This window comes from Zingiber officinale, chromosome 11B, assembly GCF_018446385.1.
Source record: "Zingiber officinale cultivar Zhangliang chromosome 11B, Zo_v1.1, whole genome shotgun sequence".
Lineage (NCBI taxonomy): Eukaryota > Viridiplantae > Streptophyta > Magnoliopsida > Zingiberales > Zingiberaceae > Zingiber > Zingiber officinale.
Window position 1 is genome coordinate 72400209 of NC_056007.1, and position 16250 is coordinate 72416458.

Genomic DNA, 16250 nt, shown 5'->3' on the forward strand with positions numbered 1-16250 from the left:
TCCGACCTAAACTATAACCTGATGAGGATGATAAACCATGAAAGGATCACAACCAATTACAACCGGATCACAATTACGATCTGACCATAATTGAAAGTAGACCATCTCCTGATCCATTTTTTTATGGACTAGGAGATCTCTCTCAAAGCTCAACTCGACTCGTTTATAGCCCACATACATTAATATCCACAAACCATATCCCGCTTTATAATTTTATTGAATACACCGAAATACTAACATGCTGTTGTACTAAACGGAGGGCTGATCATGTATTGACAATCCCATGCACAACAACATTGCCATCAGCAGATCCATATAACACTGATGAAGCTGGATAGAGTGATATTTAAGAAGATAGTTATATAGAGAAGAAGCATGGGTAGCAATCATGCAGTAGTAGCAGCAGCGGGGGCATCAGCTGGAGTACCTTCCTCCCAAAATGAAGTCTTTTTGCCTGTCTTCGAAACAGTTTGAAGAACAGCTTCAGGCTGTACATTGCCTTTGACAGTCACTTTCTGCCCCTTCAGATCCACATCAAAGGATTCAACACCTGAAAGCAATGAGAAAAAATGAACCATAATGTTAAATCTGGTTGAAATGATACTTAAATTTACTAAAATGATAAATGTCACGCCTCCAGAGGCATTACTAGAGTCAGATGTATGAAATCACTTAATAGGGCAGCACAAGTTGTCATTGAGCTTCTCATGGTGGTGAATACATGCAAACGAGACTAATAAACAATAAACTCCAAGAAAGTTAAACATCAAGAAATAGTACAGCAAGGAGGTATTGACCTTCCATTTTGGTAAGAACCCTCTTAACAGCTCCAACACAGCCTTCACATGACATACCAACCTTAAGGACGACGGTCTGCAAAACAGAATTACATCAGAATACCATAAACATCTTCAAGACTAGCATCTTAGACCAATAGTTTGTCACCAGATCCAACGTAGCAGAGAGTTGATATTTTGGCTAAAATTCAGAGGAGAAAAGGAAGAAATAATACAGGGATATGAATATGAAGACGACAACTGTATTGAACTAAAAAGAAGCATCTGATCCTTCAGTTATTCAAAGTATTAGAAAGGAGTATATATATAGAGAGAAGGGATACCGTACATCAACAAATCACTGGAGATTAAAACATCACTAGAAAAGAAGCCATTGTTTTCAAAGAAACAAAATAAAATTACAAAATCTAATACCACAAAAAAAAACTATTAGTCACGGAAATGAAAGCAAGGGATCAAATTTGTCCCATACAAGGTCCTTAAGTGCTAAGCAGTTTTCAGGTTGAATGTTTCAAATTAAAGAAGGTAATATAAAAGGTATTCCCATCACAATGAACTGAATTTGTGGCAAGCGAAATAATGGGCATCTTGATGAGCAAAGGACAAAACTAATGGGCTAAATCATGCTAAGAAGCAACCAAACAAATTCTGTGCAATCTGTTATAACCCTAAGTGGTGAAGCCACGAGTGTTTTGATGCGTTGTTGAATAAGTTTAAATTGGGCCTTGTTATATGTGTTTTAAGTGTGCAAGGACTCATGATAACACACAAGTATCTGATGGCTCAGGATCCAGTGGAGTACGGTAAAGGGTGGTATGGGGCACTCGAAGGATCAGAAAGGATGAGGAACATTGGAGATAGCAAGACCTTGGCAAGAAAGGAGCTGATAGGCTCGGTGCATTCGATGGATAAGAAATTGCGGAAGAGTACTCCGGTGGAGCGAGAAAGATGGCACGAGGAGTGAGCATTCGAGAGATAAGAATCAGGAGGAAGCATGTGTAACGTAAGATGGTGAGATGAGAGATTGAGTGACCTATATTCAACGAGGGTAGACTCAATCTTTGGCGGAAGTCAACTAAATCAGAAGTTTGACCGAAAAAAGGTTTTCGATTGATCGGACCAGCGGTTTGGTCGACCAAAGTACAGGATAAATATTTATATGCTTCCAGTTTATCGTTCGAGCTGGATCGGTTGAACGGACAACAGGATTGAGCTATCGGAAACTACGTGGAAGCTGATCCAGTAGCAGGGATCCAATGTAAGCAGGATCGGGCAATCAAAGAACACGTGGCAGCAGATCCAAAGAAGTCTTCCAATGCCGACTAAGTTTTGATTGAACGATAAGTTATTAGTTGACCAAAAGGGTGCCATGTCAGCAAAGGGATGAGCGAGGACCGTCGAGTAGATGAGTTCTGTTTGCCATGTCATCAATTTTTGATCGACTGAACGTGTCACGTCAATAGCCCGACAAAAGGCTACAAAAGGAGGCAAGGAGCTATGTTCAAATAACAACACACATTTGAATACCTTATGTTCCTCAGTGCTTTCAAGTTTTCTTTCTCTATTGTAATTAGTTGTAAGAAACTTCTCCGCCTCCGACACTTTACCGAAGAGGATAAGGATAGCGAACAGCTGCTTCCTGTGCATAAGGACTTGGACGTAGCAAGCTGGGGGGTTGTGAACCAAATAAATCTCTCGTGTCCATCTCTTTATGTTTGTGTTTATTTTACTTAATTAATGTGTATCCTTGTTTAGCCGTTAACAAGAGAAATAGAAATTTTAATTGCAGGTATGCTATTCACCCCTCCCTTCTAGCGACCCGAATCACTTCCACAGCACCAACACAATCATTATTCACAGCTATAAAAGTCAGTGACGTGCATGAATTATATACACTTTTATGCATGTTTTGACACACATTCACGTAGTTTATTTGCACTTGATCTATGCACTTTTACACCTCTTATCATATTTTCAGCATAATTACTCTTCTTTGTCGGAAATATGCTCTTTGTGTATTTTCTTGTTGACAGAATGTACTTTTGGAGCGAAAACGATGCTCGTAGATGACTCAGAGAACAAACGAAGAAAAAGGGCTCAGCCGTGTGAAATCCACAAGGCTATGCCACATGCTAGAGAAGGAGAAGGCTCTGACAGTGTAAACCCACATGACCATGCCACAAAGCAGAGCCCCAGCCGTGTGGAATCCACACGGTCATGTCAATGAAACAGAGAACAAGCAGCCTGTGGCCATGTGGAATCCACACGACTGTGTGGAATTTCAAGAGATGAAGCAGGCCACGGCCGTGCCACCGGACCAGAGGCAAGGCAACATCTGGCCGTGTGGATTCCACACGACCGTGGCACGGGTCGTGCCAGGCCCGTGCCCAACTCTATTTAAGGGGAGTTCTTCCCCTTTTCAAGGGGAGAAAGATTCTCCCCTCGGGGAGATCCAACTTGGATGAGATCTGGACTTCTTCGGCATTATCTTGAATGATCCGAAGCCGAATTCAGTGTCTCCATAACTCTGGAAGCTTGGATTGGATCCGAAGACCACTCTTCGTATAGGATAAGTCTTCCTCCCTTTCTCTTCTTGAGTTTAGGTGTTTTTGGTTTAGATCTTTATGTCTTTGGATTCTATCCTCCTAATTATGGAGTAGGTCTTTTGTTTTAGGATTACGGGAATAGTTGTGATGTGAATTGATGTAAAACTCATGGATTTGCGAATTTCCTATCTATATGACATGTTATGCATTGTATCTATTTGATCTTATGTGTGTAGTGTGTTGGAGCTTAATTTTCATGTTTGATTGAATATTTGTGTGGAATTGCTAATCCTATAGGGGAAATGCCCTAGATCGTATGACCGAGGGGTCCTAGTGACAAAGGTATCCCGTTTTCGGACATCTAGGGCATTGCCTTGAAAGGAAAAACAATTCTCCACAAGGAAGTAGGGAATTGCACATAATTATTATCTCTATCTCTATCTCTATCTCTATGTTGATGAATGTTAGTGTGTTTTTGTGATTTATGGGGGCTCTAATAACAGAGGTATCCCGTTACCGGACTTCATAGGAATCACTTCCATTTAGTAGCATAGGATATGGATTAAGATAGGATTCCAGCTTGACCTCCGTGGGGAAGACCCGGTAATGAATCTAACTTCCTACAAGTGTATATGAATAGAGGATAGGCGATAAGTGATCTATGAAACATTTATTAGCATCACAATGAAACCGAGCCCCTAGAACATTTCCCAAACCAAGTTTCTCAACACTCTTTCTCTCTCTCTCTCTTTCTTACTTTCCTTTACATTTATGTTTGCAATCTCAAATCTTTCAATAGTTTAGCTAGTTCGATGTGCTTAGATTCTAGTATTTATGATCGATATTTTTATTATTTGATGACACCCGTATACTTATGGGCACACATCAAGTTTTTGGCGACGTTGACGGAGATTACGCAAATAACATTAGTTGATAAGCACTTGAGTTAGTCTAAGCTTGTTTTCTTTCACATTTTATAAATATTTCTATAATTTTATTTTTTAGATATATCTTGCATTTGCTTACTTTTAATTTTGCAATTTTCTTCTTGCATTTAAATTCTACACTTTGATTTTCGTTTCTATATTTGAAAATTTTGTTTTTCTCTGGATTTAAATTATGAGATTAGAATTCATGTAATCTTGTTCTTGCATGCGAAGATCTAATCTTGCAGGAGATCTATTTCCACATGATCCTGAAATTGATAGAACCTATCGAAGAAAAAGAAACCTGCAAGACAACAAAAAGAACAAACATCATCTGAAATGACAAACAAACCTCTTAAGGATTACGTAACACCATATGCTCATGGACTTCAGTCTAGCATCATCAGGCAATCCATTGAAACAAATAATTTTGAGATAAAGCCTGTGGTGATTCACATGGTGCAGCAACACTAGTTTGGGGTGGGCCACATAAAGACCCGAACCAACACCTAGAGGTATTTTATGATATGTGGGATAATGAAAATGAATGGAGTCCCAGCCAATGAGATTGATATTGCTTAGTTTTTCTTTGAGAGATAGAGCCAAGTTGTGACTCACTTCTATGCCTGCAATAGTATCACATTATGGGAGCAGTGCGAACAATTATTCCTTGACAAATTCTATCGTCCAAGCAACCCCACACATATGCGAAATTTGATTGCTAGTTTCAAACAAGTTGACACAAAATCTCTATATAAAGTTGGGATAGATTTAAGAATATGCTCAGACTTTGCCCTAACCATGAACCAGAGAAATAGTTAGTCATCCACACATTTTATAATGACATCAACTACCACACCAAAGTGTCTCTCAACTATGCTGCTGGAGGGCATTGATGAAGGTCTAGATGAAACTGAAGAAATTATTGAGAGTGTGACTCTTAACCACTATTAATGGGCATCTGAAAGAGGTGGAAACTCCTTTTCTGGAAACCCAACTAAAGCATAGGGGAAATTTGATGTTGACACAATAACTCTTATGTCAGCAAAGATTGATGCCTTAATGAAGAGGTTAGAATCAATGGGAACCAGTATGGTGAACGCCATTATAGGAGTATGTGATCATGTGGAAGTGCGGAACATATGCAAGAAGCTTGCCCACTTGGGGCCGTATCTTCTCAGCTTAAGAATTTCGAGAAATGTGATGCCATAGCAAGCTTTAGCCCCAAGCAAGGAAATCCGTACTCCAATACTTAAAATCCGGAATAGAGGAACCACCCAAATTTCTCATATAAGAACAACCGCGACCAAGGCCAACCCATTAGTCAAAGGCAAAGCTTACTAACGGATGCAATCACAAGGCTATTTTCAACAACAACAATAACAACATCCATCACAAGGCGAAAAGTTGCTTGAAGAGGTTCAAGCAACTCAAATGGAAATGAAGAATGATCTTAAGTAACTTAATCAAATGAAAAATTCTGAAAGGCATCAGAAAATTCTTAATAGCCAAATAACCCAAATAACTTCTTCATCTACAAGAGCACCCAAGGGTTTTCCAGGAAAAGCATATGTGAATCCAGTTGAACATTGTAATAGAATTGAGCTCTGGAGCGAACCGACCTTAGGAGATCCCTAAGTGATTGCTTAAAAAGGGATTGATACTCTAGGAGAGCTCTCCTCCCTCACCTAAGGTGAAACACAAAATGAGGAGGAGATTACCAAGAAGGTTGAAGAGGCTCTTCCACCACCCACCCAAAGTCAAACAATCTCTTTCCCTCAAAGATTGGCCATGATAAAGAAGAATGAAAAATTTAGCAAATTTTTAGAGGAAATTAAAGAGTTTTGCATCGAGGTTCCATTGATAGATGCAATTCATCAAATGCCAAAATTGCTAAGTTCTTGAAAGAGATCACAACAACCCGAAGAAAGAAAGAAGGACATGAGACCGTGGCATTAACCGAGGAATGTAACACATTGATTCTAAATATGGTACCACCCAAGTTGCAAGATCCAGGAAGCTTCTCCATCCCTTGCAAGATAGGGACTATTACTTTTGATAAAGCTTTCTGTAATTTAGGGTCAAGTGTTAGCCTCATTCCTTATTCTATTTATAATAAGCTAGGTCTGAAAAATTTTAAGCTCACGACTATGGCATTGCAATTAGCTAATCATTCATACAAGTACCCTATGAGTATAATTGTAGACGTGCCAATAGAGGTGAGTGGTTCCATCATACCCACTGATTTAGTGGTGCTTGATATGGAGGAAAATCCGAAAATCCCAATCATATTAGGACGATCATTCCTTGCCACTGCAGGAGCTGTAAATGATGTAAAAAATCACAAATTATCTTTGGTGATAGGCAAGGAAAGATTAGAATTTGAATTATCTAACTCTTCTGACCATGTCAAAAATGGTAGATGCACACCAACTTAAGGAATGGAATTTCCATCCTCATGGGCGGTTGCTAGATGTCGTTCCTAGTCCGACAATAAAGGAATGGAGGCCCCAAACAAAAATAAAAAATATGTCTGCCCGCCAAGGGCAAGGAAAAAGGAAGATTTTGAATCACCAACCTTAGGAGGGGAAGTCGTCCCTCCATGGGTATAGTTCGTAATGAATGAAAGTGGGGTCAAGCTAAAGACCTAAAACAAATGATTTTTTTTTTTGAGAGGCAACCCAAGAGTTCTATTCTGTTTAGTTTGTAATTTTCTTCTTTATTAGTTGTCTTATTCATTTTTAATTTTATTTTCAAGTGTTATACAACCTCCACGAGCTGGCCATGATCCCCTCATAGGCATGGAGGCGTCGATGAAATTGAAGATGAGAAAAGTCATAAAAAAACTCAGCCCTCACACACCTCAAGGAACTGTCCGTGTGAATCCACACGGCCATGTGAGGCTAACTAAGAAGAAGACCAAGGCCGTTTGAATCTACACGACCGTGTGACTTGGGCAGAGAAGAAGAGGTCGGCTGTGTCAAATGACACAACCGTATAAAGACCCAGGCTGTGTCAAATGACACGGCCATGTGAAGTTCCGCCCAACCCGACCATGTCTTTAAGACACGGTCGTGCCCTGCCCGTGTCCACCACCGCATCACCCCAAACACCACTTTCTCCACCTCTTCTCCTCCACAATTCTTTGCCTCCACATCTCCATTCACCTCCTTTTCATTCACCTCTCAAATTCTTCACCAAGGATTCTTAGATCTCATCTCTTCAAGATCTAGATCTAGATCTAGGTGTAGATCTAACTTAAATCTAAGAATTCCTCTTCTACTTCTTCAACTTTAAGCTTCCTCATCTCTCAAGATCTACTAATTCTCACAAGATCTCTCTTCTTTCTTCCACAATATCACCTTCTCCAACAGAACTTTCAAATCATGTCCAGCCTTTTGAAGAGGATCCGACGAGGAAGTGGAGGTTCAAGCGGAGAAAAAGATTCGGGGAGGGACAAAGGCAAAGAGAAAGCCACTTCAAAGGACAAAGGCAAGCGGAGTACACGCGATGAAGGTAACGACAATGAGTATCATATTGTTCTTCGAAATGATGAACAAAAATCTAGATATGTTTCTCTTGTAGCTAGAAAAATTGTTTACACTAGATACATAGATCCTTCCAGCATTGAAATTTTAGGAATCAAGGAGGATGTTTATTGGTTGATTAGGGCTTTTGATTGGAATAATATCATGTATACATTTCACCTAACATTTCCCTGCCTTGTCTTTGAATTTTTAAGCTCAATTGAGCTCCACTTTACTTTCTATGATGATATATTGGTAAAATCAGTTTTAGATTGATGAACCAAGAATTTCAGTAGACACTTAGTGATTTCAATGATTATTTTGTCCTACCTACCGATGGATCTCGCAGGTTTGCTTCAGTTTTTGGTTGGAATGGTTTTTGGACTTCTATTACCGGGTCAAATGATCCTTATGAACCTCTAGAGCTAAAGCTTCCCACATGCAAAACTCCATATTTAGATACCTCCATCGGGTAATGAGCAAAACTATCTTTGATAGAGGGGAGAGTGACAGGGTAGTTAGAAATGCGGAACTTTAATTTTTTTTGGTCAATGCTTAATAAAGTTGACTTTGATACCGGTTTCCATTTTCTGTAAACCCTTGCGAAATATGAGAAAGCAACGTCGGGGTCAATAGTTTTTAGCGGGTTGATCACCCAAATAGCTATAAATTTGAGTTGCGAACTTAGTGATTTAGAGGTTATTCATGGCAACCACAGGATCGATATCGATACCTATATGACTTTGAAAATGATATGCCGGGTGAGAATGACTTTGCTTTTATGAGGAGGAATGGATTTCCATTACCTTTACCTTGTCCCGAGCGCACTACAATTTGCAACCCCGCCAACTGGGTTATTACTGATATAGCCCCCGAGATTCCTCCTTCCCCTTTAGAAATCCTTGAAACTCATCTAGACATCCACAGTCGTTCAAATATCCGAAACATGCTAGACACTCTTTTGCCTATGGTATGGGTCCCTCTAGATTCGATTTCTCATATTTTCGTGCCTTTTGGAATCGCTTCATGAGAAGCAATACTCCCAACGACACATGTTGGAGGGTCATGTCGTATTGTCTACCAGTCAGTTCTAGGAGGTATGGGATCATTTTCAGTTTCAGAGGAATTTTCAAGGCCAGGTGACTAAATTTGTTCAAGACTAGGACACTAACCAGGCGAGGATGAGAGAGTTTATGGATGCCATGGATACATTGGCCAGCTCCTTGGTATACCTATTGTTAGGATCGATGATCGCGGCTAGAGAGGGGGGTGTGAATAGCCGCCCCAAATTCTTCGTTTCTTTCTACAATTAGGGTTAGCGCAGCGGAAATAAAACGAATAGAAACGAAAGCGGAGAATAGCAAACCTCAAACTCGTCGATGTAACGAGGTTCGGAGATGAAACTCCTACTCCTCGGCGTGTCCGTAAGGTGGACGAAGCCTATCAATCCGTCGGTGGATGAGTCCCCGGAAAACCAGCTAATATAAACTCCTTATGGGTGGAGAAACCTCGCCACAAGAACTTTGCAACAGCAATAAGGAGTACAAAGAAGAGCAAGAACAAAATACACAATAAATGTACAAATACTCGCTTGCCTTCTCGTCAAGTCCGGATGAAGCACCAACTTCACGGACGAATTCCAACAAGCAACTCAGTCGAAGAAGCTCATAGCTCACGAAGGTGGAGAAAGAACAACGAGAGAGGAAGAAGAAGTGTAGTAGTCAACAACCCTCGATCTCTTCTTATATCCACGATATCACGGCTAACTGCGAACTGCAAGCAAAAGACCGAACGAAGCTCGAAATAACCTAGCGTTGAGTCACGGCTGGAACCGATCGGGCTCCACCACGATCGGTCAGTCTTGATCGGTCGTGGGGACCGATCGGGCTTTTTGCTGAACTTTTTCGATCGTTTCTGATCGGTCTGCGGACCGATCGGATAACTCGATGAGCTCTTGTTTGGTTCTTGATCGGTCACGACCGATCCGGATACCGATGTATCCTGGATCGATCCCTGATCGATCCGAGCTTGGTTTTGCCCAAACCAAGTCAAACCTTCGAACCAACATCCGGTCAACCTTGACTGTTGGTACTGCTTAGCATCCGGTCACTCCCTTGACTGCTAAGACTCACCAAGTGGTTGGTCAATCCTTTGACCCACTTGGACTTTCTCTTCTCGTGTCAAGTATCACTCCCTTGACTTACTTGACCTTCTCAACACCATATGTCCGATCACCTTGATCCATCTGGATTTTGCCCGGCTTCACTCACGGGACTTTCACCTAGCTTCACTCACTAGGGTTTTCTTTCTGCCTGGCTTCACTCTGGCTTCACTCACGGGACTTTCCACATCCGGTCCGAGAGCAGGCTCCGAGCCCTCTCGACCCGGTCAGGAGAGCTCTCAGGGCTTCCATGTGACTTCCATACTTGGACTTCTCGTGCCAAGTCTCCATACTTGGACTTTTCCGTGCAGTCTCCATACTTGGACTTTTCCCATGCCAAGCTCCTGCTTGGACTTTTCCCAGGTCAACTCACCTTGGGTCAACCTTGACCACGGGTTGCACCTATCTCAAGCTTGTATCCTTGTCAAACATCAAGGTACAAACATTGTCAAACATAACTCGTCAAACATCAAAACACAACTCGAGTCAAGTCAACTCGAGTCTGGTCAACCAGGTCAACCTTGACCTAAGGTTGCACCAACACCTATTTCCCTTCCGGCCGATGAGGACGGGGTCTTTCCTTCCCTCCACACCCACCACCATATTGATTTCATCGGGATGATGAAAAGTTTAAGTCTGGAGGGGTGTTGTACATAGTCTGATTTCCTTTTTTACATTTCTTTTCTTTGCATCTTTAGTATTTTTTTTTTTTTGCTTGTTTTCATCTTCAGTTTTATTTTGCATTCTTGCTTGTTTTCATGTTAATGATTTTCAGTTTTCTTGCTTGTTGTTTTGTGGCATGTCGAGAACATCAATCCTCACATTAGACTCGTCTAATAGCAAAGTGATTAGCATTTTTATTCTTCATTCACGTTGTTGTGGAGATAATGCTAGTATATTTAGTAGGCCTCTTTTCCCTATCTTTAGTAGTATGAAGTGAGCTAAGTATTATAAGGAGATAAATTTGAATTTTAGCCTAACCTTAAGGATTTTACCTTCACTCCACTTAAGCTTGAATAGTAAATAACTTTGGAATAGTCATGATTCATCTGAATTGTTTAGTACTTTGGTTCTCATGATGATTTCTTGGATTACATTTTAGTTACCGAATGACCTCGCGTAATGACAACTCACTTGGAAAAATCAAAATCCCTACATTTACATTATATTTGCATATGTGAATAGTGCTTCACCTTATAAAACACAAAAAAAAACATTTGAGTAAGGGATAAAAAATAGTTATCGTGAATGAAAACTAACAATTTACCCCTTTGAGACCAAGTTAGATTACTAGAGAAATAAATGTTATATTTCTCTTGATTCTGAGTAGTCGTTTGAGACCTTGTGTAGTCTAAGAAATATGAACCAAGTGTGTAGCAGGTAAGTGCCCATCATCGAAAACATAAGAAACTCAATTGGATGATGACTTGACTAGGATAGAGATTGAAAGTTGAAAATCTTGGGTCACTTATTGCATCGTGCATAAGAACTTATGCTTAGGTCATATTTAGGTTACTCCACAATTATGCTCACAAATGAAATTAGTTGATAGAGTTAGACAAGTACACTAGGGATTATGATGCATTATAGGAGCACATGAATTTAGATTTCGACATTTTGCTTGAGGGCAAGCAAAGGTTCAAGTCTGGGGGTGTGATGTGCGTAGATTATATACGCTTTTATGCATGTTTTGACGCACATTTATGTTTTTTATTTGCGCTTGATCTATACACTTTTACACCTCTTATCATATTTCCAGCATAATTACTTTTCTTTATCGGAGATCTGCTCTTTGTGTGTTTTCTTGTTGACAGGATGTGCTTTTAGAGCGAAAACGACACTTGTAGACGACTCGGAGAACAAACTAAGAAAGAAGGCAATCGTATGGAATCCACACAGCCGTGCCACATGCTAGAGAAGGAGAAGACTCCGACTGTATGAACCCACCCAACCGTGCCACAAAGCAAAGGCAAAGCAAGCCCCGACGTGTGGAATCCACACAGCCGTGTCAATGAAACAGAGAAGCAGCTTGCGGCCATGTAGCATCCACATGACCGTGTGGAATTCCATAGATGAAGCATGCCACGGCTGTGTGAATTCACACGACCGTGTGAATCACACGGTCGTGCCATCAGACCAGAGGCAAGGTAGCATCCGACCGTGTGGAATCCACACGACCATGGCACGAGCAGTGTAGGCCCGTGCCCAGCTCTATTTAAGGGGAGTTCTTCCCCTTTTCAAGGGGAGGAAGGTTCTCCCCTTGAGGAGATCCAACTTAGACGAGATCTGGAATTCTTCAGTGCTATCTTGGACAATCCGAAGCCAAATTCAACATCTCCATCACTCTGGAAGCTTGGATTGGATCCAAAGACAACTCTTCGTATAGGATAAGCCTTCTTCCCTTTCTCTTCTTGAGTTTAGGTGTTTTTGGCTTAGATCTTTATGTATTTGGATTCTTTCCTCTTAATTATGGAGTAGATCTCTTGTTCTAGGATTAAGGGAGTAGTTGTGATGTGAATTGATATAAAACTCATGGATTTGCCAATTTCCTATCTATATGACATTGTTATACCTTGTATCTATTTGATCTTATGTGTGTAGTGTGTTTGAACTTAATTTTCATGTTTGATTGAATGTTTGTATGGAATTGCTAATCTCATAAGGGGAATGCCCTAGATCGTATGACCGAGGGGTCCTAGTGTCAAGAATATCTCGTTTTCGAACATCTAGTGCATTGCCTTAAAAGGAGAAGCAATTCTCCATAAGGAAGTAGAGAATTGGACATAATTATTATTTCTATCTCTATGTTGTTGAATGTTAGTGTGTTTTTGTGATTTATGACCGAGGGGCCCTAGTGACAGGGGTATCCCGTTACCGAACTTCATAGAAATCACTTCCATTTAATAACATATAATATGGATTAAGATAACATTCCGACTTAACCTCCGTGGGGAAGAGTCAGTAATGAATCTAACTTCCTACAAGTGTATGAAAATAGAGGATGGACAATAGGTGATCTATGATACATTGATTAGCATCACAATGAAACCGAACCCCTAGAACATTTTCCAAACCAAGTTTCTCAATACTCTTTCTCTTTCTCTTACTTTCCTTTACATTTGTGTTTGCAATCTTAAATCTTTCAATAGCTTAGCTAGTTTGCTGTGATTAGATTCCAATGCTTATATCCAGTCCCTTGGGATCAATATTTTTATTATTTGATGACACTCATATACTTGCGGGCACACATCAGTCAGACCCTAATTGATATTTCTCATGAATTGCTAATCTTACTGTCTAGTTGAAATAAGTCATATCTTAACATTATTGAGAAACTAAGATCCTCACCAAATAAAATATTTGCTATCAGCCATATTTTCAATTTTTTTTCTAAACAACCAAAACAATTCAATTTAACAAAGCAAAACAATAGCACAATCACTTCATATCTTCCTGTTGAATACTGGACAACAAAATATCATATTTTTCTTCGTGCTTTTTAGGAACATGAATCGTAGACGTAGGACAATTGACTCTATGCAATACAATTTTTGATCTGTTAAAAAAAATCTTGCCATGTTTATGAGGAAGTTAATATATACAACTAATCATTCCATGGATTATATAAAATGTCACGGATTTTCCTATTTCCCTACATGAATCAATCCCTAAAACATGTAATTTTTGTTTTTACCCGAGAGCTTTGTATGTAAAGCCAGAAAAGGGAGGGAAAGAAAATCTTAAGTAAAAATGGAACATCAACCCGCAATCAATAAACTTAAAAGCATCCTCCTTTCCCCCTAAAAATTTGGTAGATTTAGATTTGGAGCGTAACCATAAGCCAAGGACAACCATCTCAAACCCTAGTCTATATCCGATATTCCGATTTCATAGAGAAAAGAGAGAAAGAGACGACAACAAAAAAAAAAAAAGGACAAATCGATGGCGGAACCGATCACGCTCGGCATAGGGGGATTATACAACAAAGATAAATAACTACGGGAAGCCCTAATGATCCGAATGCATCAAAAAGGAAACCTCAAATCAAGGAGACAAACTAGCCGGGGAAGATTAAGAAACTGTGAAATAAAATAGAGTAATCGATCCTTCGATCCACTCTTATTCCCGTTAAAGAGATCGAATGAATACCTGCGACATCGGGAAACAAAAAGGGGAAGGACTTGGGCAGTCGCAACGCAGAATTGGGGACGCGCAGTGGAAGTCCCAACTCTAACAATATCATTTTATCAAATTTCATTACATTTTCATTGCACTCCTATATTTTGTAAATATTACTTTTTCGCAGTCATTAAAAATGATTAGGGAGGGCCTGAGGGATGCAATGAATTGGATCTGCGAACTTTGTAGAGCAAAGTGATATTTACGAATCGAGGACGAGGAGGAAATTGGCAATTTTTGAGTAAAACAGATCTGAGACGGCGAAACAGAGGATGCTTAAAGTAAAACGCCGTTTCAGGCGACGGAAGCGACGAGATTTGCCGCCCCAAAATTACACCTAATTTAGTTATTTAATCACACGATTTTCCGCGGACACAGCCACCCGCCGCGTCACCCGCGCCCAAACCCCGCCGCTAAACGTCGTGTTCAGCCCCGGCGCAAACTTCACCGGCCGACCCGCGTCCGCAACCTCGACGTCGAACTGCTCCAACACCGCGACCACCACCTTCCGTATCTCCACCAGCGCGAGCTCCTTGCCGAGGCAAACCCGGTTACCGGCCTGGAACACTGGGTACTTGAAGAGACTCTCCGCGGCGAACGCTTTCCCGCGGAGCCACCGCTCCGGCCGGAACTCGGCGTAGTCGGCTCCCCATATGCTCTCCATCCGCCCCATCGCGTAGGGGTGGTACACCACCCGCGTCCCCTGCCCCACGAAGGTCCCGTCCGGAAGCACGTCGTCTTCCACGCACCACTTGGAGTCGAACTGCACCGGCGGGTACAGGCGCATGCTCTCGTGGATCGCCGCCTGCACATAGTCTCGGCCGGAAGAGCTCATGTTTTCCCCGCCGGCGTTTATTTCCTCACCGATCCTCGCCGCCACTTGCGGGTTGCGCGCGAGGAGCAGGAAGAGGCCAGTAAGCGCGGAGGCGACAGCGTCGCGCCCCGCGAGGAGGAAGCTGACGACGATGTCGCGGAGGTACTCGTCGTCGTCCTCCGCCGTGCTCATGAACCGCGAGAGTAGGTCATGGCAACCGTCGTAGCCCAGCTTCCGCCGCTGCCGGATGACCTCCTTCGCCAGCTCGTTGATCATCGAGATCGCACGACGCAGTTCCCTCTCAGACCCCACGTTAAGTATCCGCTTCAGCTTCCACACCGCCGGAGCCACCGCGGCGCCCCGCATCGCCGATAGTCTCGAAGCGGCGTCGAATGCCGCGGTGAACTCCTCCATTGGCACCGGAAGCTCGATACACCCTCTCTCGAGCCCAAACGAGATCCGGCAGATGGCGTCGAACGTGAACCTCCGGAACACGTCCTGCAAGTCGATAATGCTGCCGGTCTCGGCCGCCGCCGCGAGCCGCGGCAGTATGCCGGAAGCGATCTCCTCGGCGACGATGCAAGAGGCGTACTCTCGCACCTTGACGCTGCCGAGCGCGAGGCTGGCGATCTTGCGCTGTAAGCGCCAGGCGTCGCCGTCGACGTTGAAGATGCCCTGGCCGAGGAGGTCGCCGAGGATGGCGGTGAAGGGCTTGCCCTTGGGGAAGTTATCGAACCGGGTCCGGAGCATGTACTCGACGTTGGCGGGGTTGGCTGTCACCGTTTTGCCGAGCACGTGGATGCGGATGGTGCCGGTGGGCGACTTCTGCAGCAGGTGCGCGTACCAGTCGCTGAGGTTGTCGAACTCCACCGCCCACGAACCGCTCAGACAGGCCCGACAAACGTGGCAGCAGCACCAGGGGCGCTTATGCAGCAGCAGCAGGAGAAGCGCGAAGGCGAAGAATCCTGCAGCGAAGGAGAGAAGGACAAAGGCGAGTTGGCTGGTTCCGAATTCCACCATTGCAGCTCTCGTTACTAAAGCACAGTAGTTCACAGCTGGGCCTCCAGTGAGTGAGGCAACAACGAAGCTGGGCACTTGTTTATAATGGCGCGACCCGCAATAATTGATCTAATTGTGTGACATGTTTGAAGCCATAAAAACACGTGAAAAGGATGGACAAATGTGGTTTTTTTTAATAGTAAGCACGAGGTGTTAATTCTGAGGATGACGGGTGACCTGTTGATCCCACGTAAATTTGTATTGACGATCCAGATAAATCGAAAAGGTTTCACAATGGATA

The 16250-nt window shown here is 42.4% G+C and overlaps 2 protein-coding genes across 2 annotated transcripts; both read right to left on the reverse strand.

The window, feature by feature from the left end:
* Positions 1–179: 179 nt before the first annotated feature.
* Positions 180–14237, reverse strand: LOC122033508 (copper transport protein ATX1-like). Its single transcript, XM_042592547.1, has 3 exons — positions 14107–14237; positions 798–873; positions 180–550 (listed from the first exon to the last, which is right to left on the reverse strand). Exons 1-3 carry the CDS (start codon positions 14113–14115, stop codon positions 387–389), a joined length of 249 nt encoding a protein of 82 aa, XP_042448481.1. The 5' UTR covers positions 14116–14237; the 3' UTR covers positions 180–386.
* A 155-nt stretch (positions 14238–14392) lies between these two features.
* LOC122033507 (cytochrome P450 94C1-like) lies at positions 14393–16037 on the reverse strand. Its single transcript, XM_042592546.1, has one exon. It carries the CDS (start codon positions 15968–15970, stop codon positions 14483–14485), a length of 1488 nt encoding a protein of 495 aa, XP_042448480.1. The 5' UTR covers positions 15971–16037; the 3' UTR covers positions 14393–14482.
* Between the last annotated feature and the right edge of the window lie 213 nt (positions 16038–16250).

Excerpts from the sequence above, each read along its gene's own strand:
- LOC122033508 (XM_042592547.1), bottom strand. Across the intron at positions 551-797 it reads GGTTCTTACCAAAATGGAAG|GTGTTGAATCCTTTGATGTG; the intron begins GTCAATACCTCC and ends CATTGCTTTCAG.
- LOC122033507 (XM_042592546.1), bottom strand. The coding sequence starts at position 15,970 with ATGGTGGAATTCGGAACCAGCCAACTCGCCTTTGTCCTTCTCTCCTTC.